The sequence below is a fragment of the Mustelus asterias genome, chromosome 28, assembly GCF_964213995.1.
Source record: "Mustelus asterias chromosome 28, sMusAst1.hap1.1, whole genome shotgun sequence".
Taxonomy (NCBI): domain Eukaryota; kingdom Metazoa; phylum Chordata; class Chondrichthyes; order Carcharhiniformes; family Triakidae; genus Mustelus; species Mustelus asterias.
This window is the reverse complement of record NC_135828.1, coordinates 19,529,118-19,551,296: the sequence shown is the minus strand read 5'-3', so window position 1 is coordinate 19,551,296 and position 22,179 is coordinate 19,529,118. Positions and strand designations below refer to the sequence as shown.

The window sequence follows — 22,179 nt, the reverse complement described above, 5'->3', positions numbered from 1 at the left end:
GGTTGCTAGCGGTGTGCCGCAGGGATCAGTGCTTGGTCCTCTGCTCTTGTGATTTTTATTAATGACTTAGAGGAGGGGGCTGAAGGGTGGATCAGTAAATTTGCTGATGACACCAAGATTGGTGGAGTAGTGGATGAGGTGGAGGGCTGTTGTAGGCTGCAAAGAGACATAGATAGGATGCAAAGCTGGGCTGAAAAATGGCAAATGGAGTTTAACCCTGATAAATGTGAGGTGATTCATTTTGGTAGGACAAATTTAAATGTGGATTACAGGGTCAAAGGTAGGGTTCTGAAGACTGTGGAGGAACAGAGAGATCTTGGGGTCCATATCCACAGATCTCTAAAGGTTGCCAGTCAAGTGGATAGAGCTGTGAAGAAGGCCTATAGTGTGTTAGCTTTTATTAACAGGGGGTTGGAGTTTAAGAGCCGTGGGGTTATGCTGCAACTGTACAGGACCTTGGTGAGACCACATTTGGAATATTGTGTGCAGTTCTGGTCACCTCACTATAAGAAGGATGTGGAAGCGCTGGAAAGAGTGCAGAGGAGATTTACCAGGATGCTGCCTGGTTTGGAGGGTAGGTCATATGAGGAAAGGTTGAGGGAGCTAGGGCTGTTCTCTCTGGAGCGGAGGAGGCTGAGGGGAGACTTAATAGAGGTGTATAAAATGATGAAGGGGATAGATAGAGTGAACGTTCAAAGACTATTTCCTCGGGTGGATGGAGCTATTACAAGGGGGCATAACTATAGGGTTCGTGGTGGGAGATACAGGACGGATATCAGAGGTAGGTTCTTTACGCAGAGAGTGGTTCGGGTGTGGAATGGACTGCCTGCAGTGATAGTGGAGTCAGACACTTTAGAAACATTTAAGCGGTTATTGGATAGGCACATGGAGCACACCAGGATGATAGGGAGTGGGATAGCTTGATCTTGGTTTCAGATAAAGCTCGGCACAACATCGTGGGCCGAAGGGCCTGTTCTGTGTTGTACTGTTCTATGTTCTATGTTCTAGACTGGGGCTAAACTCATTGGAATTTAGAAGAATGAGGGGGGATCTTATAGAAACATATAAGATTATGAAGGGAATAGATAAGATAGAAGCGGGGAGGTTGTTTCCACTGGCGGGTGATACTAGAACTAGGGGGCATGGCCTCAGAATAAGAGGGAGCAGATTTAGGACTGAGTTGAGGAGGAACTTCTTCACCCAAAGGGTTGTGAATCTGTGGAATTCCCTGCCCAGTGAAGCAGTTGAGGCTACCTCATTGAATCTTTTTAAGGTAAGGATAGATAAATTTTTGAACCGTAAAGGAATTAAGGGTTATGGTGAGCGGGGGGGTAAGTGGAGCTGAGTCTACAAAAAGATCAGCCATGATCCTATTGAATGGCGGAGCAGGCTCAAGGGGCCAGATGGCCTACTCCTGCTCCTAGTTATGGTCAGTGAACAAGCCCGATTTCAATCTTGTGGCTCACTGAGATGAAGGAGGGTCAGTCATGCGGTCCACTCACTAGCCTAGGTTGCCTATCACTGCTATGGAAACTCCTAATGATTGACCCCTGCATATTCATTTAGAAATGACCATAAACATGGGGCGGGATTTTCCGGCCAAGCTCCCCCCAAAGTTGGAAAATCCCACCGAGGTCAATGGACCTTTGCATGGTCCGTGCCCGCTACCATTCCCAGGCAGGACGGGAAGATTTTGCCCAGAGCATATCCGGAATGAATTGGAGCCCTGATTTATTGTGTCTGCCAACAAACATCCTCATTTACACCACCGTTTTAACCAGTGTTTAATTTATTAAGGAGTCGCTGTCTTCAAAGGAGGGTAAGAAGTCTCACAACACCAGGTTAAAGTCCAACTGGTTTATTTGGTAGCAAATACCATAAGCTTTCGGAGCGCTGCCCCTTCATCAGATGGAGTCAAAGGAGGAGCAGGGGATTATAAATCATAGAATCATAGAATCCCTACAGTGCAGAAGGAGGCCATTCGACCCATCGAGTCTGCACTGACCACAATCCCACCCAAGCCCTATTCCCATAACCCCATGCATTTACCCTGCTAATCCCCCTGACACTGAGGGGCAATTTAGCACGGCCAATCAACCTAACCCGCACATCTTTCGGACTGTGGGAGGAAACCAGAGCACCTGGAGGCAATCCACCCAGACACGGGGAGAATGTGCAAACTCCACACAGACAGTGACCGAGGCCGGGAATTGAACCCGTGCTCCTGGAGCTTAGCGTTTTGGAATTCAAGGTTTTCTTCAGAGATTTAAGGTTTTCCAACAATTTTTAAAGAATTCCAATTGGGGTAGGTAGCATGGTTCCTGAGGGCTGTCCATGTGGCATATTGGGTGAGTGGCTATGGAGGCTACATGTGGAATGGGGTGGCTGCAGGGGGTGAGGTTTAGGGGCTTTTAAATGATGAATGGAGATGGGTTGCTATGTTGAAGACAGTAGTGGGCCTTTTTAACCAGCCCACCTTGCCACCCACACTCCTTATGGCTCACAAAGCGTGCTGTGAACTTAAACCTTGTGTGAAAAGACAACAAGTCCTGGGCAGGGTCACACATGGGTCAGGGGTGCCCTTCAGAAAGTGCAAAAGTGGGCAGGTTAGGTTACCCAGAGCACAACTCTCGGTGCCCAGATCAACACCTGCCTCTCAATCAATAATCACACCAACAGAATATCTGGTCATTATCACGTTACTCTTTGTAGAAGCTTTTTTAGACTTTTTTTCCCTAGTTGCCCTTGAGAAGGTGGTGGTGAGCTGCCTTCTTGAATCGCTGCAGTCCACGTGCTGTAGCTTGACCCACAATGCCGAGAGGGAGGATATTCTAGGATTTTGAGCCAGCGACTGCGAAGGAGCGGTGATAGATTTCCAAGTCAGGATGGTGAGTGGCTTGGTGGTGTTCCCATGTATCTGCTGCCCTTGTCCTTCTAGATGGAAGTGGTCGTGGGTTTGGAAGGTGCTGTCTAAGGATCTTTGGTAAATTGCTTGCTGTGTACGAAATGACGCCTACCTTTCCAACATTGCAACAAGTGACCTCAATTCAGAAGGTACTTTAATGGGCTGTAAAGTGCTTCTGAGACACATGGAAAGCACTTCATAAAATACACGTCTTTCTTTCTTTCATTGCGAGTGCAATATTCTCTCTCAATGACACCCAAGGGAGCTGTGTGAAGTTTCAACATCTCCCGCACAGGAAGGAAGAACTCAACAGAGGTTGTAAATCTCCAAACGATGATGGCAGCGAAACGGAATCAGCAGGAAGTGCAAATTGCAACAGAGTGGAGATGCTGCCCTCTAAAATTATAGCGGCATTTGGGGCTGGAGACATAAGTCTCCACAGGATTCTCTCGATGCAGAATCGCTCTTAGCGCAGTTCTCCTTAAATCTGAGCTTGAAGCTCAAGTTGCTAGTGTCACGCAGTCAGAAGCTCTGAAAGGTGGATTGTGGGTATTCGGAGATCGTAGAATCCCTACAGTGCAGAAGGAGGCCATTCAGCCCATGGAATCTGCACCGACCACAATCCCACCCTATTCCCGTAACCCCACATATTTACCCTGCTAATCCCCCGACACTAGGGTCAATTTAGCATGGCCAATCAACCTACAAAGAACAAAGAACAAAGAACATTACAGCACAGGAACAGGCCCTTCGGCCCTCCAAGCCTGCACCAACCATGCTGCCCGACTTAACTAAAATCCCCTACCCTTCCGGGGACCATATACCTCTATTCCCATCCTATTCATGTATTTGTCAAGACGCCCCTTAAAAGTCACCACCGTATCTGCTTCCACTACCTCCCCCAGCAACGAGTTCCAGACACCCACTACTCTCTGAGTAAAAAATCTGCCTCGTACATCTCCTTTAAACCTTGCCTCTCGCACCTTAAACCTGTGCCGCCTAATAATTGACTCTTCCACCCTGGGAAAAAGCTTCTGACTATCCATTCTATCCATACCTCTCATAATCTTGTAGACTTCTATCAGGTCGCCCCTCAACCTCCGTTGTTCCAGTGAGAATAAACAAAGTTTCTCCAACCTCTCCTCATAGCTAATGCCCTCCATACCAGGCAACATCCTGGTAAATCTTTTCTGTACCCTCTCCAAAGCCTCCACATCCTTCTGGTAGTGTGGCGACCAGAATTGGACACTATATTCCAAGTGCGGCCTCACTAAGGTTCTATAAAGCTGCAACATGACTTGCCAATGTTTAAACTCAATGCCCCGGCCAATGAAGGCAAGAATGCCGTATGCTTTCTTGACTACCTTCTCCACCTGCATTGCCACTTTCAGTGACCTGTGTACCTGTACACCCAGATCCCTCTGCCTATCAATACTCTTAAGGGTTCTGCCAATTACTGTTTATTTCCTATCTGTATTCGACCTTCCAAAATGCATGACCTCACATTTGTCCAGATTAAACTCCATCTGCCATCTCTCCGCCCAAGTCTCCAACCGACCTATATCCTGCTGTATCCTCTGATGGTCCTCATCGCTATCTGCAAATCCAACAACCTTTGTGCCGTCCGCAAACTTACTAATCAAACCAGTTGCATTTTCCTCCAAATCATTTATATATATTACAAACAGCAAAGGTCCCAGCACTGATCCGTGAGGAACACCACTTGTCACAGCCCTCCATTCAGAAACACACCCTTCCACCGCTACCCTCTGTCTTCTTTGACAGAAACCTAACCAGCATATCTTTGTAGTAAGCTCACCCCTAAGGGGGCCGAAAGGCATCATATCTTTGTTTGTGGAGCCTCCAACGCCCCAAAGTGTGTGGCCTAATTCTCCCTCTTACCTCCTGAAGGCGCAGCAGGACTGCGATTATTGTTGGCCCAACACAGATGGTTGTACTTTGTCTCTGAGCACTGGCAGTGAGGATCGGCAAGCTTTGCAACACGATGGACCGAGTGGCCTCTTACTGTGCTGTAAAGCTGTGTAACCTTTCTGCCAGGAATCGTGTCACAACTGCATCTGACTCTGGCTAACCCCGACCCTAACCAGAAGTCCACACATGAGCCCTGAGCAATAGAGCCATTGAATGGGAGCACCGATTTCCCCCTCCCGTTCATAGCCCAGGAGTCTAGTGATCATCTACTTTGGCTGAAGTCAGGCAGCTGAGCACAAATAAGCATAACCTAGAGATGTTCCTGAATCCTATTACTGAATTCTACATCACAATCAGCCGGAGAGTTGCATGGACAAAATGTATAAAGATCCCATCCATCATTTTTTAAATTCATTCATGGGATGTGGGCGTCACTACTTGGACCAGCATTTATTGCCCATCCTTAATTACCCCTGAATGGAATGGTTTGCTCCACCACTTCAGAGGTCATTGTTTAACCTGTGGCTCTGGAGTCATATGTAGGCCCAACGGGGTAAGGACAGATTTCCTTCCCTCAAGGACATTAGTGAACCAAATGAGCTTTTACGACAATTGACAATCGTTTCGTGGTCATCAGTAAACTTTTAATCCCAGATTTCTACAGAATTCAAATTTCACCCTCTGCCGTGGTGGGATTTGAACCTGGGTCCCCAAAGCATTACCCTGGCTCTCTGCATTACAAGTCCAGCGACAACACCAGTGCAGTGATAATACCACGACGCCACTACCTCCCCTAAATAAACAATGATACAGACAACAATTTACATTCACAGAGAGTAATTAGACAATAAATGTTAACTGGATCGAAGCTATTTGGTGAAGTTGAAACTAAGACACGTCAGCTTTCTTTGTTGGCGAAAGCTTATACTTTTCGTTCACAATCAACACTACTCCACCCACCAGTGTCCCAGCTATCCTCATTTGTATGTGTACAATTGCCCCTCACCTGCTTGCCATTAAACCTTAATACAATTGCTATTAAACCTTAACAATGTAATGAGAGCCACAGGGCGGGATTTTCCAGCCACGCTTGCCCCAAAACCGGAACCTGAGGTCAATGGTCCGATCCCGCCCGCTACAATTCCCGTGGAGGGTGGAACGGGAAAATTCCCCCCATAGAGTCATCCAACACGGAAAAGGCCCTTCGGCCCATCGAGTTGATTTGATTTGATTTATTATTGTCACATGTATTAGTATTCAGTGAAAAGTATTGTTTCTTGCGCGCTATACAGACAAAGCATACTGTTCATAGAGAAGGAAAGTAGAGGATGCAGAATGTAGTGTTACAGCTAGGGTGTAGAGCAAGGTCAACTTAATGTGAGGTAAATCCATTCAAAAGTCTGATGGCCGCAGGGAAGAGGCTGTTTTCAAGTCGGTTGGTACATGACCTCAGATTTTTGTATCCTTTTCCTGAAGGAAGAAGGTGGAAGAGAGAATGTCCGGGGTGCATGGGGTCCTTAATTATGCTGGCTGCGTTGCCGAGGCAGCGGGAAGTGTAGACAGAGTCAATGGATGGGAGGCTGGTTTGCGTGGTGGACTGGGCTACATTCACGACCCTTTGTAGTTTCTTGCTGTCTCGGGCAGAGCAGGAGCCATACCAAGCTGTGATACAACCAGAAAGGATGCTTTCTATGGTGCATCTGTAAAAAATCAGGGTGTTTGCTGGATTGGGAGCAAGTATTGATCTGAAAGCAATCAATCAGGGGTGATGGGTGAATGGAAATTGAATAGAATAGAATAGAATCTGTACAGCAGAGCAGGCCATTCAGCTCATCGGGTCTGCACCGACCACAATACCACCGGGCCCCTATCCCCATAGCCCCACGTATTTACCCTGCTAGTCACCCTGACACGAGGGTCAATTTAGCATGGCCAATCAACCTAACTCGCACACCTTTGGACTGTGGGAGGAAACCGGAGCACCCAGAGGAAACCCACGCAGACACGGGGAGAACGTGCAAACTCCACACAGACAGTCACCCAAGGCCGGAATTGAACCCGGTTCCCTGGCGCTGTGAGACAGCAGTGCTAACCACTGTGCCACTGTCCTGCTCACGGCAATTTGTGTGAGTTGGAATATGGGGCGGCAGGGACCTCAAGTTCGCAGAGAAATCATAGAAACCCTACAATACAGAAAGAGACCATTCGGCCCATCGAGTCTGCACCAACCATAATCCCACCAAGGCCCTATCCCCATATCCCTGCATACTTTACCCACTAATCGCTCTAACCTATGCATCTCAGGACACTAAGGGGCAATTTAAGCATGGCCAATCAACCTAACCCGCACATCTTTGGACTGTGGGAGGAAACCGGAGCATCCGGAGGAAGCCCACGCAGACACGAGGAGAATGTGCAAACTCCACACAGACAGTGACCCAAGCCAGGAATCGAACCCGGGTCCCTGGAGCTGTGAAGCAGCAGTGCTAACCACTGTGCCACCGTGCCGCCCCGAGCCTGAAAGAGGAGACGCTTGGTCACGGGAGGCTGCCAAAGTTGTGAACAGTGAGGCCTGAACCAGGGCCAGTGGCGAGTCAGTGACTTGGGAACGGAATCTAAGGCGGGGACTCAAACCGATGCGGCTCTTCAGACTTGTCGAAGTTTAATTGGAGGAAGTTTGACTGGGTGTTGGATGACCAATTGCGCAGAACACAGGCATGGGGATGGGGGGGCGGGTGTGGGGGTCAAGAGAAGGTGGCGCTGAGATTGGAGCTGGTGCTGACCTTCTGAATGGCAACTTGGCAACTTCGAACACGTCATTTCCTTTGCGCGCACGAGAGAAAGGGAAAAGAAAATCCTTCTGATAGCAAACGTTCCTGGGGGGGTGGGGGAAGAGGGAAAAGAAACGCAGCGAGTGACGGGAAAACATACTGTAGACATCCATGAATAATCTGTAAGATTGTGTGACCACCAGTTTAATGCCACGAAACAACCTTCACGTACTACGGACGTTTGGCCTTTTTGATTCAAAACTGCCCTTTAATAAAACAAACCTAAACAGCACTGAGTTTAGAGAGCGACAGAATGCGCTTTCAGAAGAAGGGGCTTACCTCCATTGAATCCTACTTTTTTCTTCATGTATTTACCAGAGAAGAAAGGCATTTCTTCCAGATATCTGCAGCACAGCAGATGCTCCCTCTCTCTCTCTCTCCCCCTCTCTATTTTCTCTTGAAACGTAGCAGCACAGATCGCAGAGGGAAGGAGCAATCCAGAGGCAGTCCTACGCTATCTGCTCAGCAGAGGTCATTCCAGATAACGGAGTATTCCCACTTGGATCTGAGAAGCAGGGGAGTGAAACGCTCTGCTGTCTGCTCCTGTGTCTCCGGCTTCTCTCAAACTGGAAGACGGCACATGGAAACGTTCTGATGACTCCCCCCGCTCCCCCACCTCGTGCGGAGGCTGAGGGTTTGCCAGCACACTTGTTATTTTTCTCTCCAATTACTCACTGTCTACGCTGCCAGAAATGAGTGAGCCCACCAGTCGCACAGTCATTCCAGGCTCCGCACTCATCCCCAGCCAGACGAAAATTAAAACTGGGTTTCCTATTCCTAGGTTTGTTTACAATCAATGCGGAGGAAATGGGGAATCTCAGACACTGATTTTTAACTCATTCAGAGCCTCACTCGCTTACACAAGAGTTGGGGCGGCACAGTAACTCAGTGGTTGGCAGTGCTGCCTCACAGCGCCCGGGACCCGGGTTCAATTCCAGCCTCGGGTCACTGTCTGTGTGGAGTCTGCACATTCTCCCCATGTCTGCGTGGGTTTCCTCCGGGTGTTCCGGTTTCCTCCCCCACTCCAAAGATGTGCGGGTTAGGTGGACTGGCCATGCTAAATTGCCCCTTAGTGTCCAAAGATGTGTGGGTTAGGTGGATTTGCCGTGGTAAATTGCCCCTTAGTGTCCAAAGATGTGCAGGTTAGGTGGATTGGCCATGCTAAATTGCCCCATAGTGTCCAAAGATGTGCAGGTTAGGTGGATTGGCCATGCTAAAATGCTCCTTACTGTCCGAAGATGTGTAGGTTAGGTGGATTGGCCATGCTAAATTGCCCCATAGTGTCCAAAGATGTGCAAGTTAGGTGGATTGGCCATGCTAAATTGCCCCTTCATGATCAAAGATGTGCAGGTTAGGTGGATTGGCCATGCTAAATTGCCCCATAGTGTCCAAAGATGTGCAGGTTAGGTGGATTGGCCATGCTAAATTGCCCCTTCATGATCAAAGATGTGCAGGTTAGGTGGATTGGCCATGCTAAATTGCCCCTTCATGATCAAAGATGTGTGTAGGTTAAAATTGGGCCCACTGTTCTTCCGAAAAGTATGTGAGGAATTTATTATTGCTCCTGCCTAAAATTCCATTGATCGAGGGAATAGCACGGTTCTTTCAATGTGAGGGGAAGGTGCTAATGCCTTCAAACCGATTTTGCTTTGAGGATAACTCGAGCCGAAATAATTCTGCTTGTGACTTTGTGTAAATTTGTTTAAATTAATTCACAGGATGGGGTGTGTCTGGCTGGCCCAGCACTCATTGCCCATCCATAACTGCCCTTGATTGGTCGTTTTCACAGGGCATTTAAGAGTTAACCACATTGCTGTGGGTCTGGAGTCACATGTAGGCCAGACCGGGTAAGGATGGCAGATTTCCTTCCCTAAAGGGGACACCGGGGAACCAGATGGGCTTTTTGCCACAATCAACAATGGTTTGATGGTCATCATTAGACATTTAATTCCAGATTTTTATTGAATTCAAATTTCACCATCTGCCGTGGTGGGATTCGAACCTGGGTCCCCAGAGCATTCCCCTGGGTACCTGGATTATTGGTCCTGGCATGCTGTCCTGCAGAATACATCGAAAGCAACAGCAATTTGGAAGTGGTAATAAACAAAATATCTCTGCGCTCATCCACTGTCTCCATGTAAATATGATGTGGAGACGCTGGCGTTGGACTGGGGTAAACACAGTAAGAAGTCTAACAACACCAGGTTAAAGTCCACACAACTTGCCTGTATGTGCAGAATCTCAATGGCTGTCCTGCCTGGAGACAATACACATCGCTTTAACCTGTGCTTAATGCTCCCTCCACTCACATTCTGTACCTTTAAGACTTGATTAGCTGTAAAGGCTCACATTCCAATCATTATTCATGTAAATTGAGTTTGTGTCTTTGTGCCCCCTGTTTGTGATCAGAACTCCCACCCACCTGACGAAGGAACAGCCTGTTCCGAAAGCTAGTGGCTTTTGCTACCAAATAAACCTGTTGGACTTTAACCTGGTGTTGTTAAGACTTCTTTCCATGTAAATAGCCAGGACTTAATCCACCCCCACCTCCCCGCCCCCCCCCCCCCACCGCCCCACAAGCAAGGGTAAAGTTGCACGCTATATTTAGCATAATGGTGGGTTAGATTCATAGAATCCTACAGTGCACAAGGCATCGAGTCTGCACCGACCACCCCGGCCCTATCCCCATAATCCCATGCATTTAACCTAGCTAATTCCCCTGACACTAAGGGGCAATTTAGCATGGCCAATCAACCTAACCCGCACATCTTTGGACTGTGGGAGGAAACCGGAGCACCCGAAGGAAACCCACACAGACACGGGGAGAATGTGCAAACTCCACACAGACAGTGACCCAAGACGGGAATCGAACCGGGGTCCCTGGCGCTGTGAGGCAGCAGTGCTAATCACTGTGCCACCATGCCGCCCCAGTGGGCGCGTGTAATAAAATTCAATGTTTTGTGATTCACATGGTGGCACAGTGGTTAGCACTGCTGCCTCACAGGGACCTGGGTTCGATTCCTGGCTTGGGTCACTGACTGTGTGGAGTTTGCACGTTCTCCCCGTGTCTGCATGGGTTTCCACCGAGTGCTCCGGTTTCCTCCCACAGTCTAAAAGATGTGCTGGTTAGGGTGCATCGGCCGTGCTAAATTCTCATTCAGTGTACCCGAACAGGTGCCAGAGTGTGGCAACTGGGGGATTTTCACAGTAACTTCATTGTAGTGTTAATGTAAGCCTACTTGTGACACTAGTAAATAAACTTAAGAAGGACTTTGTTAAATTTGATCACTTAATAACGTTATATCACATGTGGCCAAAGAAGCACTTGTTTGTATTAAAAACAGTCTCTCCTCAATCCTTGAATCTCTTCACTGTCTGAAATGGTGGTCAAGGAAGAACTTCTCCTCATCTTAAAACAAAAAATACTCAGATATGCACTTGAGTTGTCGGAACGAATAGAGCAGGAATGTGGGGTTAGGTAGGGTGGCTCTTTACTGGCCAATGTGGACATGGTAAACCAAAGTGATAACCTTCTGCGCAATAACCCTTATCTGTTTCTAAATAAGGAAGTCTTCTGGCTTATCTACGCTGTGTCAAAGTGATATTGTAATTCCGTAGAAAAGGGAAAAAATACTTCCTAAGTCATAGCAAGCCTCTGTGTGTGAACAGTATTCAGTGATTCACACGCACAGCCTTGTCTCCCCCTCTGCCTTGTCTGGGGTCAGTCGGAGTTTTTACTGGGAAACTTTGTGAGTAACACCATGAATCACCGTGACGTTGTTCAAGCTACCGGAAGTGGTCTGGAGTCACTGCGGACACTCAATGCTGCTTGGATAGTCCAAGGATGCACAGGCTCAAGAAGACAGATTTTTGTTTCCATGGCAACTCTTGTTCCTTTGATTTGATTTATTATTGTCATTGGGATGCAGTGAATAGCATTGTTTCCTGCGCGCTATATAGACAAAGCATACCGTTCATAGAGTGCACAGGGGAGAAGGAAAGGAGAGAGTCCAGAATGTAGTGTTACAGTCATAGCTAGGGTGTAGAGAAAGATCAACTTAATACGAGGTAGGTCCATTCAAAGGTCTAATGGCAGCAGGGAAGAAGCTGGTCTTGAGTCGATTGGTATGTGACCTTGCAAAAGTGTCCTTTCTAGCCACCTGTTTGTGGTATAAATATGGCTTTGCCAGGGCTCTCGGTGGCTGGTGTCTAAATAGGACATTGGCACAGCATATACCCAACAGAAGGTACAAATCCCAGAGATTCCATGGCTAAAGAAAATGTCGTTAATGTTCGAAATCACAAAGAATGATTTAATGTATTTAAGCCAAACGTCTCTTACAGATAATGGGTGGCACAGTGGTTAGCACTGCTGTCTCAGAGCGCCAGGGACCCGAGTTCTATTCCCGGCTTGGGTCACTGTCTGTGTGGAGTTTGCACATTCTCCCCATGTCTGCGTGGGTTTCCTCCGGGTGCTCCGGTTTCCTCCCACAGTCCAAAGATGTGCGGGTTAGGTTGATTGGCCATGCTAAATTGCCCCTTAGTGTCACGGGTCATGATGTGGAGATGCCGGCGTTGGACTGGGGTCGGCACAGTAAGACGCCACACAACACCAGGTTAAAGTCCCAACAGGTTTATTTGGAAACACGAGCTTACGGAGCGCTGCTCCTTCATCAGGTGAGCCACTGTAGGACTTTAACCTGGCGTTGTGGGACTTCTTAGAGTGTCAGGGGGATGAGCAGGGTAAATATGTGGGGTTACGGGAATAGGGCCTGGGTGGGATTGTGGTTGGTGCAGACTCAATGGGCCGAATGCCTCTCTCTGCACTGTAGGGATTCTATGATAATATCATTGAAATGAATCTGTAGTCATATGTTTTGGTGGTTCTCATGTGAGTTGTGTTGTTCAGTAGGGAATGGGGAGTTCTGCTAGGTGAGGCATATTGTTCTTAGGTGAAGGCGTGCCATTTTAAGTGCTGTTTTAAGGAGAGACAGCATTAGGTGGATCAGGGATTAATTAGTGCTTGCTTACGATTAAATGGGGCTTTTGAGGCTACAATGGAAGATGCTTAATTATTTATTATTCTCAATTACAGGCTTAAATTCTTGTGCATTGATCCTCAAGGTGGAAATGGACTGATTAAATCAGGGCCTCAAGAATAAAGAGAAAGTTATTGCTTTTCAACAGTATCGCTCTTCCAAAAACAAAACCACATATCTTCGATTTCCATCTCTGAACAATGAAGGGGATTTTCACAGCAACTTCACTGCAGTGATAAACCCACTTGTGACACTAATAAATAAATAAAAATTGAAGAGTAGGCTTGCTGGTCGGAGTAAGATTCTCGCTTAGGGTATTTCAGTCGATGAACATGAGGGAGATCTGGCGTTCAAATCCCAGATGAGTCCTTTGATTATCGGGCGGCACGGTGGCACAATGGTTAACACTGTTAACCTTGGTCTTATCTACTGGCAATCAACTCAGTAAGCAACACAAAGATAAGTGGAGTTGTAGATATGTGGAAGGTTGTCAAAGGATACAGCAGGATATAGATCAGCTGCAGATATGGGCGGAGAAATGGCAGATGGAATTTAATCTGCGCTGCACTTTGGGAGATCCAATGTTAAGAGTAAGTATACAGTTAATGGCAGGACTCTGAACAGCACTGATGTACAGAGGGATCTTGGGGTTCAAGTCCATAGTTCCCTGAAAGTGGCCACACAAGTAGATACGGTGGTAAAGAAGGCGTATGGCATGCTTGCCTTTATTGGTCGGGGCATTGTGTACAAGAGCCAAGATGACCTGTTGCAGCTTTATAAAACTTTGGTTAGGCCGCACCTACGAGTATTGCACTCAATTTTTTTTGCCAGATTAGAGGACGGGTGTGCAGGCTTTGGGGAGGACGCAGAAGAGGTTTACCAGGATGCTGCCTGGATTAGAGGGTGCGAGCTATAAGGGGAGGCTGATTTCTCTGGAGCGGCGGAGGCTGAGGGGAGACCTGATAGAAGTCTATAAAATTATCAGAGGCACAGATAGCGTTGACATCAGAATCTTTTTCCCAGAGTTGAAATGTCTAAAACTAGAGGACACGCACTTAAGGTGAGAGGGGAAAAGTTCAAAGAAGATGTGAGGGGCAAGAGTGGTAGGGGTCTGGAATGCGCTGCCAGGGGTGGTGGTGGAGGCAGATACGATAGGAGTGTTTAAGGGGATTTTAGATAAGCACATGAATATGCAAGGAACAGAGGGATATGGACCAAGGGCAGGCAGAAGGGATTAGTTTAATTTGGCGTCATCATGGAATCATAGAATCCTACAGTGCAGAAGGAGGCCATTCGGCCCATCGAGCCTGCACCGACCACAATCCCACCCAGCCCCTATTCCCATAACCCCATGCATTTACCCTAGCTAGTCCCCCTGACACTAAGGGACAATTTAGCATGGCCAACGCATCTAACCTGCACGCCTTTGGACTGTGGGTGGAAACCGGAGCACCCGGAGGAAACCCACACGCAGACACGGGGAAAATGTACAAACTCCACACAGACAGTGACCTGAGCCGGGAATCGAACCCGGGTCCTTGGCGCTGTGAGGCAGCGGTGCTAACCACTGTGCCACCCTTGAGGTGATACCCATTTAAGATGAGATTGAAGGGGGCATAAGCTTCATTCAATTCTTTCATCCTTAAACATAATATTTCTGACCGAGGCTGCAAGCACACTGTGAAAATAATTAAAAAGGGGAGAAACCTGCTGGGGGAGCCAGGCAGCATAGTCTTAATTAGATTTGCTTCAAATTACTTTGTCCAATGTTGCAACGGATGTTCCTAAGCATTGGCGACATAGCGTTCTATTGGATAAGACAGATGATGTCTATGCTTGTTTGATAACACTCCTTTGAAACACTTTGGGAGATTTCCCTTGCATTAAATAACTGGGAGTTTGCTATTTGCATCGAGTGGATAGCTGGAAGTGGTTAGACGGTAGAAATCTCACTTGGTTTGTATCTCAAGCCCTGAATTGAGAACAGCTGACAAATCGAAACATAGATCAGGTTTCAGCTTGAGAACGACTCCCGTGTTTTGAGAAGTAATGTACGCTGATGAATTCAAAGGCAGAAATTCGATCTGCTCATTAAAGTCGCTGCTTCAAAAGTCAAATATTCCTTTGTAGTTTTGCTCAAACAATAATAATTTTTTGAGGTATTCTATTCAACTTTATTGTGTCGATTGTCAGTGGGTAACACGATCAGTATAAACCCGGGGCCCAATCTTCTGCAGGGATGGGAGGGCCAAAATGGCGCCACAACCCTCTATTTCTGACAGATGCTATTTTTGCCTTTGGGAAGGCGTTGGCAGGAGATGTTTCAGACATATGGGGCACCCAAACACGGCATGGGCTTTTGAATTCAGTGTTGAGTTTAAACAAACCCCATTTTGGCTGCAGCGTTGCTTGTTTCCCACAGTGTGATTGTTAAGAGTGGACATGAATGTGCACAAAACGTGGATCAGGTCTGCAGAACTATCAAGCTGTTGTGTTATTTAAATCCCCACCTCTTTAATTTTGGAATAACAAAGCAGCCTGCAATGTCCCTGAATTGGAAAACAAATTGGTGCTTGCAATTTCAATGCTTATTCCTTGACATAAATCTGAGGGTCATCATTACAGTATTAGTACCGCCTATGGCACTGTTTCTACAATCTATCATTATCACAGTGGGGGGGCCTGCAAGTTCACAGTTCAACAACTCCAAGTGGTTATAAAGGAATTAACTGTCTTTGATGTGGGACTATGAATATAAATGTTATTTTTATATGGGATTAAGTACTTGAGGGGATTTAAATGTATGGAATTGGCTTTTATCAATTAGTGTTTTTTTTAATATAGCAAAGTCCATAATAGAAACTTACAACTTTATTTAATCTCAGCATGAATCCTGAGGTCTGCTCATGGTGGATACTGGGTGAACTGGCATGAAGGGTGTGAGTCTGCACCAACTCTTCAAAAGACCACCCCACCCAGGCCCTTTCCTCTGTCCTATCCTCTTAAACCCACACATTTAACATGGCCAATCCACCTAACCTGCACATCTCAGGACACTAAGGGGCTATTTAGCATGGCCAATCCACCTAACCGGCACATCTTTAGGAAGAAACCGGAGCACTTGGAGGAAACCCACACCGACACGGGGAGAAGGTGCAAACTCCACGCAGACAGTCACCCGAGGCGGATATCGAACTTGGGTTCCTGGCGCTGCGAGGCAGCAGTGCTAACCACTGTGCCGCCCTCAACAATAGATACTGGCAAGGACACATGGGAGAACTCCCCTGCATCCCCTCATCTTTGAAATAGTGCCATAGATTCTTTTACATCCAACAGATATGGAATTTCGGATCACCCTCCTCTCTGAAAGACAGCACCTCCGACAGTGCAGCACCCACTCCGTGTGGCTCAGGGCATGTGACCCTCGACTCTGTACTCAAATTTCTGACCTCTTGACCCTCAGGAGAGCCACCAGCTGAGTCAGAGCTGAGATAGAAAGGAATGGAAATCCCCGCTGCCTTCCCAGTAAGGCTTCTTCCAAATGAAACATCTCCAGTCCGTATGAACGGACCACACACCAAGATCTCACTGGAATTGGGAGCTTCCAGTTGTCACTAGATAACGCACCCAGACTGAAAACTAAGGGGATCGCTGGAAAACTCCTTTCATCTTTGCAGAGGGTGCGAGCGTTTGCGACTGATCTTAATCAGTTTTAGTGAAATCAGAAGAGGAACAGGATTTTTGTAATTAAAACGAGCGAGGAAGCTGCGTGAAGCTTTGGAATGTGTAAAGCCACCATCAAGGCTGGAGTCCACGCTGCTGCCAGGAACTGCTGGAAGCCCATTTCGACTGCATCTTCAAGAAAATCCACTCACAATCTCTTGTTCTGCGCTCAAGGTCAGCGAAGGAAACCAAAAGCTGAGTAAGATTCTTCCCTGATTCAACACAGGGGTGGCACAGTGGTTAGCGCTGCTGCCTCACAGCACCAGGGACCCGGGTTCGATTCCCGGCCTTGGGTCACTGTCTGTGTGGAGTCTGCACGTCCTCCCCGTGTCTGTGTGGGTTTCCTCCGGGTGCTCCGGTTTCCTCCAAACTCCAAAGATGTGCAGGTTTAGGTGGATTGGCCATGCTGAATTGACCCTTAGTGTCAGGGGGATTCGCTGGGTAAATGTGTGGGGTTACGGGGATAGGGCCTAGGTGGGATTGTTGTCGGTACAGACCCGATGGGCCGAATGGCCTCCTTCTGCACTGTAGGAATTCTATGAAATTGAGGTGATCGCAAGCAATGAACTTCGTACTGCATCTTATGGTGCATGGTGGCACAGTGGTTAGCGCTGCTGCCTCACGGGACCAGGGTTCAATTCCGGCTTCGGGTAACTGTCTGTGTGGAGTCTGCACGTTCTCCCTGTGTTCCTCAAAGGATCAGTGAATGAGTGTGCCCGTTCATCAAAACTTTGCCGTCATTTTAATCCTTACGGTTCAAGAAGACAGCTCACTGCCACCTTCTCAAGGGCAATTAGGATCGGGCAGCACAGTGGCGCAGGGAGCCAGGTTTGATGCACCTCGGGTCACTTGACTGTGCGAAGTCTGCACATTCTCCCCGTGTCTGCGTGGGTTTCCTCCGGGTGCTCCAGTTTCCTTCCATAGTCCAAAGATATGCGGGTTACGTGGATTGGCCATGATAAATTGTCCCTTAGCGTCAGGGGGATTAGCAGGGCAAAAATGTGGGGTTACAGGGATCGGGCCTGGGTGGGATTGTTGTTGGTGCAGGCTCGATGGGCCGAATGGCCTCCTTCTGCACTGTAAGGACTCTCTGATTATTTCTCTGTGAAATAATACAAAAGCAATTTCAGTAAGAAGGAGCTGAGAGAATGATTGGCTGCATGGCCTGGTGGAACACCATTTGATACATTTACCCATTGGGCCCTTATCCCCCTAATTGCGCACATTTACCCCCCTAATCGCCCGGACACTAAGGGGCAATTTAACATGGCCAATCCACCTAATCTACACATCTTTGGACTGTGGGAGGAAACCAGAGCACCCGGAGGAAACCCACGCAGAAACGGGGAGAACATGCAAACTCCACACAGTCACCCAAGGTGCATCAAACCCGAGTCCCTGGCAGTGTGAGGCACCAGTGCTAACCACTGTGCTGCCATGCTGCCCATCTATATTATACTATAAAATGTTATTTTTTTCTTCCATGGGGCGTGGGTGTCGCCGGCAAGGCTTGTATTGGTCACCCCTCCAAAATTGTCCTTAACACGATGGGGATGAGTGTGGCTATTGCAGGCAAATGAGAATTGATTTTGATTCTGGCACAGGCTTGATGGGCCAAATGGCCACCTCCTGCACTGTATGTATCACCCCTGTGCAGCGCGTGAAAATAATGGCTCTCTAAAACATCCGGTAAAGTTGCAGGGTCAATGTTCAACGTCAGATGGGATTACTTGTGACGGTTGGTGAGACAGACAGGAATCTCGTCTGCTAAATTCCTTGAAACCAGCCAAGAACACGAGAACCTGCTGAGCACTCAGTTTTCCGTTTGTGTGGGGTCAGCTGAAGTTTGCTCAACGTTAGTCAAGTTTAGTCTGCGAACGAGGACGTATTATCCTATCTGCAGATGATAAAAGTGTAGACTGAGAGCTCCCAAGAGGCTGCGTACGAGTGATTCACAGTTGGGAATGTTTACCTATGTTTATGGATGGCCTCACAATTCTGAAAGTCAAGAGGTCTGGATCCACCGACCTCTAAATTTCAGGATGACAGCAGTACAGCTCACTAAAGGCTTTATTCCTTGGGTTGTAGAATTCAAGATATTGATGGCGGATGTGGAGAGGATGTTTCTCCTTGTGGGAGAATCTAGAACGAGGGGGTTGTAATGATTTTAATCAGGCAATTGAGGTGGGCCTATTCGAATATGAACTCCCGAGGCCCCTGGGCCTAGCAAGGCACTTCATCAACAGGTCCGGGCAGCGGGCGATCGAGGGGGGTCGTCCAACCTGACTGCCTGCCTCTCTACGGCGGCTATATTTGTGGCCGGGTGACCCTGGAATGGGAGCATGCGGTGTCCGAGGGCACAGTTGATACCACAGGGATTGGGGTGCATTATTGACCCCTTTAATCACATTTTAATTTGATGTTTTAAGTTTCCTTTCTGCTTTGTCTTTTCTTTTGGGCAGTTCCCCTCCTGTTAGGGAGCTGCCCCTTTTGAGTTGTCCCTGAGTTAGTTTGATTTTGTTTATTTGGTTGGTACACTAAACAAAGTCCCTGATTAAGGGCCACACCGATGGTCCAATCAGGGAGCCTTTGTACTTAACCAAGAGTGTCAGTTCCTCTGGGACTCCGAGTGTAGGCCGCTAACTGATAGTACTGTTGTCGGGCTTGTAAATAAAGGGATTTTGGTGAACGGACTTCTGCCTCTGAGGACTTATTACAGGGGTCACTATTTAAAAATAAGGGGTCACCCATTTAGGACGGAGATTTGGGGAATTAGTCTCTCTCAGAGGGTGGTAAGTTTCTGGAACTCTCTTCCTCAAAAGGCGGTGGAAGCAGAGTCTTTGAATATTTTCAAGGCAGAGCTGGATAGATTCTTGATTAACAAGGGGGTGAAAGATTATCGGGGGTCGGCATGAATGTGGGGTTGACGTTGCAATCAGATCAGCCATGATTTTATTGAATGGGGGAGCAGCTCAAGCGGCTGAGTGGCCTACTCCTGCTCCTAATTCATGTGCCCTATCCCCACTGCTTATGGCGGCATGTTGGCACAATGGTTAGCACCATTGCCTCACAGCGCCAGGGACCCGGGTTCGATTCCCGGCTTGTCTGCGTGGAGTTTGCACGTCCTCCCCGTGTCTGCGTGGGTTTCCTCCGGGTGCTCTGATTTCCTCCCACAGTCCAAAGATGTGCGGGTTAGGTGGATTGGCCATGCTAAAATGGCCCTTAGTGTCAATGGGACTAGCTGGGGTAAATGCATCGGGCTATGAGGTAGGGCCTGGGTGGGATTGTGGTCGGTACAGACTCGATGGGCCGAATGGCCTCCTTCTGCACTGTAGGATTCTCTGATTCTGAGTATTTACACCACTAACCTCCCTAAACTCCCTGACGGTAACAGTAAATGTAAACCTCATTGGAATCCCCCTATCCAACAAATCTTTCATTCGGCATCTTATTGTTTTTTTATTCATTCGTGGGACATGGGCGTCGCTGGCTGGCCAGCATTTATTGCTAGTTGCCTGGGGGCAGATGAGAGTCACCCACATTTTTGTGGAGTTACATATAGGCCAGACCAGGGTAAGAACAGCAGATTTCCTTCCCAAAAGGACATCAGTGACCCAGATGGTTTTTTCTGACAATGGTTTCATGGTCATCGGTAGATTCTTAACTCCAGATATTTTTTAATTGAATTAAAATTCCCACCATCTGCCGTGGCGGGATTCGAACCCAGCTCCCCAGAATGTTACTAAGTTTCTAGATTAATAGTCGAGTGATAATACCACAAGGCCATCACCTCCCCATGTTTCAACATACCCGCTGTGGTGCAGTGTTGTTATCTGCCAGATTTGGTCACCCCAGTGGAAGGATCTGACTCGATAGCTGGAGGTTGCACAGCGGTGGCACAGCGGTGGTGAGGGTGAGGTGGGTCGATGGCGAGGGTGGGAGGAAGGAAGACAATCCATTAACCTTGGCTGCTCGCTCACAGCAACCCCGTTCATCCCTCGGCCCTCGCTGACCTGCATTGCCTCCCAGTCCAGCAATGACCCCATTTTAAAAATTCTCTTCGTCAAATCGCTCCATGGCCCAGCCGAGCCCTTTCCCGATCTCTGTCGCTTCCTCCAGCCCCAAAAACCATTGGAGATCTCTACTCTTCTCCGATCTTGGTCTCTGGATATTTAATCCCTCATCTTTGGTGGTTGTGTCTTCATAAACTGAGCTCTAGAATTCCTTCATTAAACTTTTCTGCCTCTCGTTCTCTGAAGCCCAGTCCATCACTCAAACCAGCCTCCCATCCACTGACTCTGTCTACACTTCCCGCCACCTCGGAAAAGCAGCCAGCATAATCAAGGACTCCACGCACCACGGACATTCTCTCTTCCACCTTCTTGGAGGAAGGAAGGGCCGTGGATGTTGTCTATATGGACTTTAGTAAAGCGTTTGACAAAGTCCCTCATGGTAGGCTAGTGAAAAAGGTTGGATCCCATGGGATAAAGGGGGAGGTGGCTAGATGGGTGGAGAACTGGCTTGGTCATAGAAGACAGAGGGTGGTAGTGGAAGGGTCTTTTTCCGGCTGGAGGCCTGTGACTAGTGGTGTACCGCAGGGCTCTGTATTGGGACCTCTGCTGTTTGTGATTTATATAAATGATCTGGAAGAAGGAGTAACTGGGGTGATCAGTAAGTTTGCGGACGACACAAAACTGGCAGGACTTGCAGATAGTGAGGAACATTGTCAGAGGCTACAGAAGGATATAGATAGGCTGGAAATTTGGGCAAGGAAATGGCAGATGGAGTTCAATCCTGATAAATGCGAAGTGATGCATTTTGGTGGGAATAATGTAGGGAGGAGCTACACGATAAATGGCAGAACCATAAAGGGTGTAGAGACGCAGAGGGACCTGGGTGTGCAAGTCCACAGATCTTTGAAGGTGACGTCACAGGTGGAGAAGGTGGTGAAGAAGGCATATGGCATGCTTGCCTTTATAGGACGGGGCATAGAGTATAAGAGTTGGGGTCTGATGTTGCAGATGTATAGAACGTTGGTTCGGCCGCATTTGGAATACTGCGTCCAGTTCTGGTCGCCACACTACCAGAAGGACGTGGAGGCTTTGGAGAGAGTACAGAGGAGGTTTACCAGGATGTTGCCTGGTATGGAGGGGCTTGGTTATGAGGAGAGATTGGGGAAACTGGGGTTGTTCTCCTTGGAAAGACGGAGGATGAGGGGAGACTTAATAGAGGTGTATAAAATTATGAAAGGCATAGATAGGGTGAACGGTGGGAAGCTTTTCCCCGGGTCGGTGGTGACGTTCACGAGGGGTCATAGGTTCAAGGTGAAGGGGGGAGGTTTAACACAGATATCAGAAGGACATATTTCACACAGAGGGTCGTGGGGGCCTGGAATGTGTTGCCGGGCAAGGTGGTGGAGGCGGACACACTGGGAACGTTTAAGACTTATCTAGACAGCTATATGAACGGAGTGGGAATGGAGGGATACAAAAGAGTGGTCTAGTTTGGACCAGGGAGCGGCGCGGGCTAATTGTTCCTTGTTTCTCGTTTCAAGGCTTCATTCTATGATCATCTTGCTGGTGCCAGTACAGAGCGAGACTGCGGATAGTTGGGAACCTGTCTCGGGGGCAGGGAATTCATATGGTGTTCGTGGAAGTGGAAATGACTAGGGTTGGGAAGCATTTTCCGATCGGGGCCATTGTGATCTCCTGGACTCGTTTCGATCGCCTCAGGGGGTCGGAGAGGAATT

General features: G+C 48.0%; 1 protein-coding gene across 2 annotated transcripts in view; it reads right to left on the bottom strand.

The window, feature by feature from the left end:
• Nucleotides 1-22,179, bottom strand: part of arhgap22a (Rho GTPase activating protein 22a) — a 271,703-nt gene that overhangs the window by 84,065 nt on the left and 165,459 nt on the right. The window contains exon 1 of one of the 2 annotated variants that reach the window (XM_078199640.1): nucleotides 7,948-8,267. The exons of the other annotated variant lie outside the window; for it this stretch is intronic. Within the exon in view, the coding sequence (XP_078055766.1) occupies nucleotides 7,948-7,999 (52 nt within the window). The 5' untranslated portion in view covers nucleotides 8,000-8,267. Of the gene's footprint in view, nucleotides 1-7,947; nucleotides 8,268-22,179 lie in introns of those variants that run through there. 2 annotated transcript variants of the gene reach the window in all.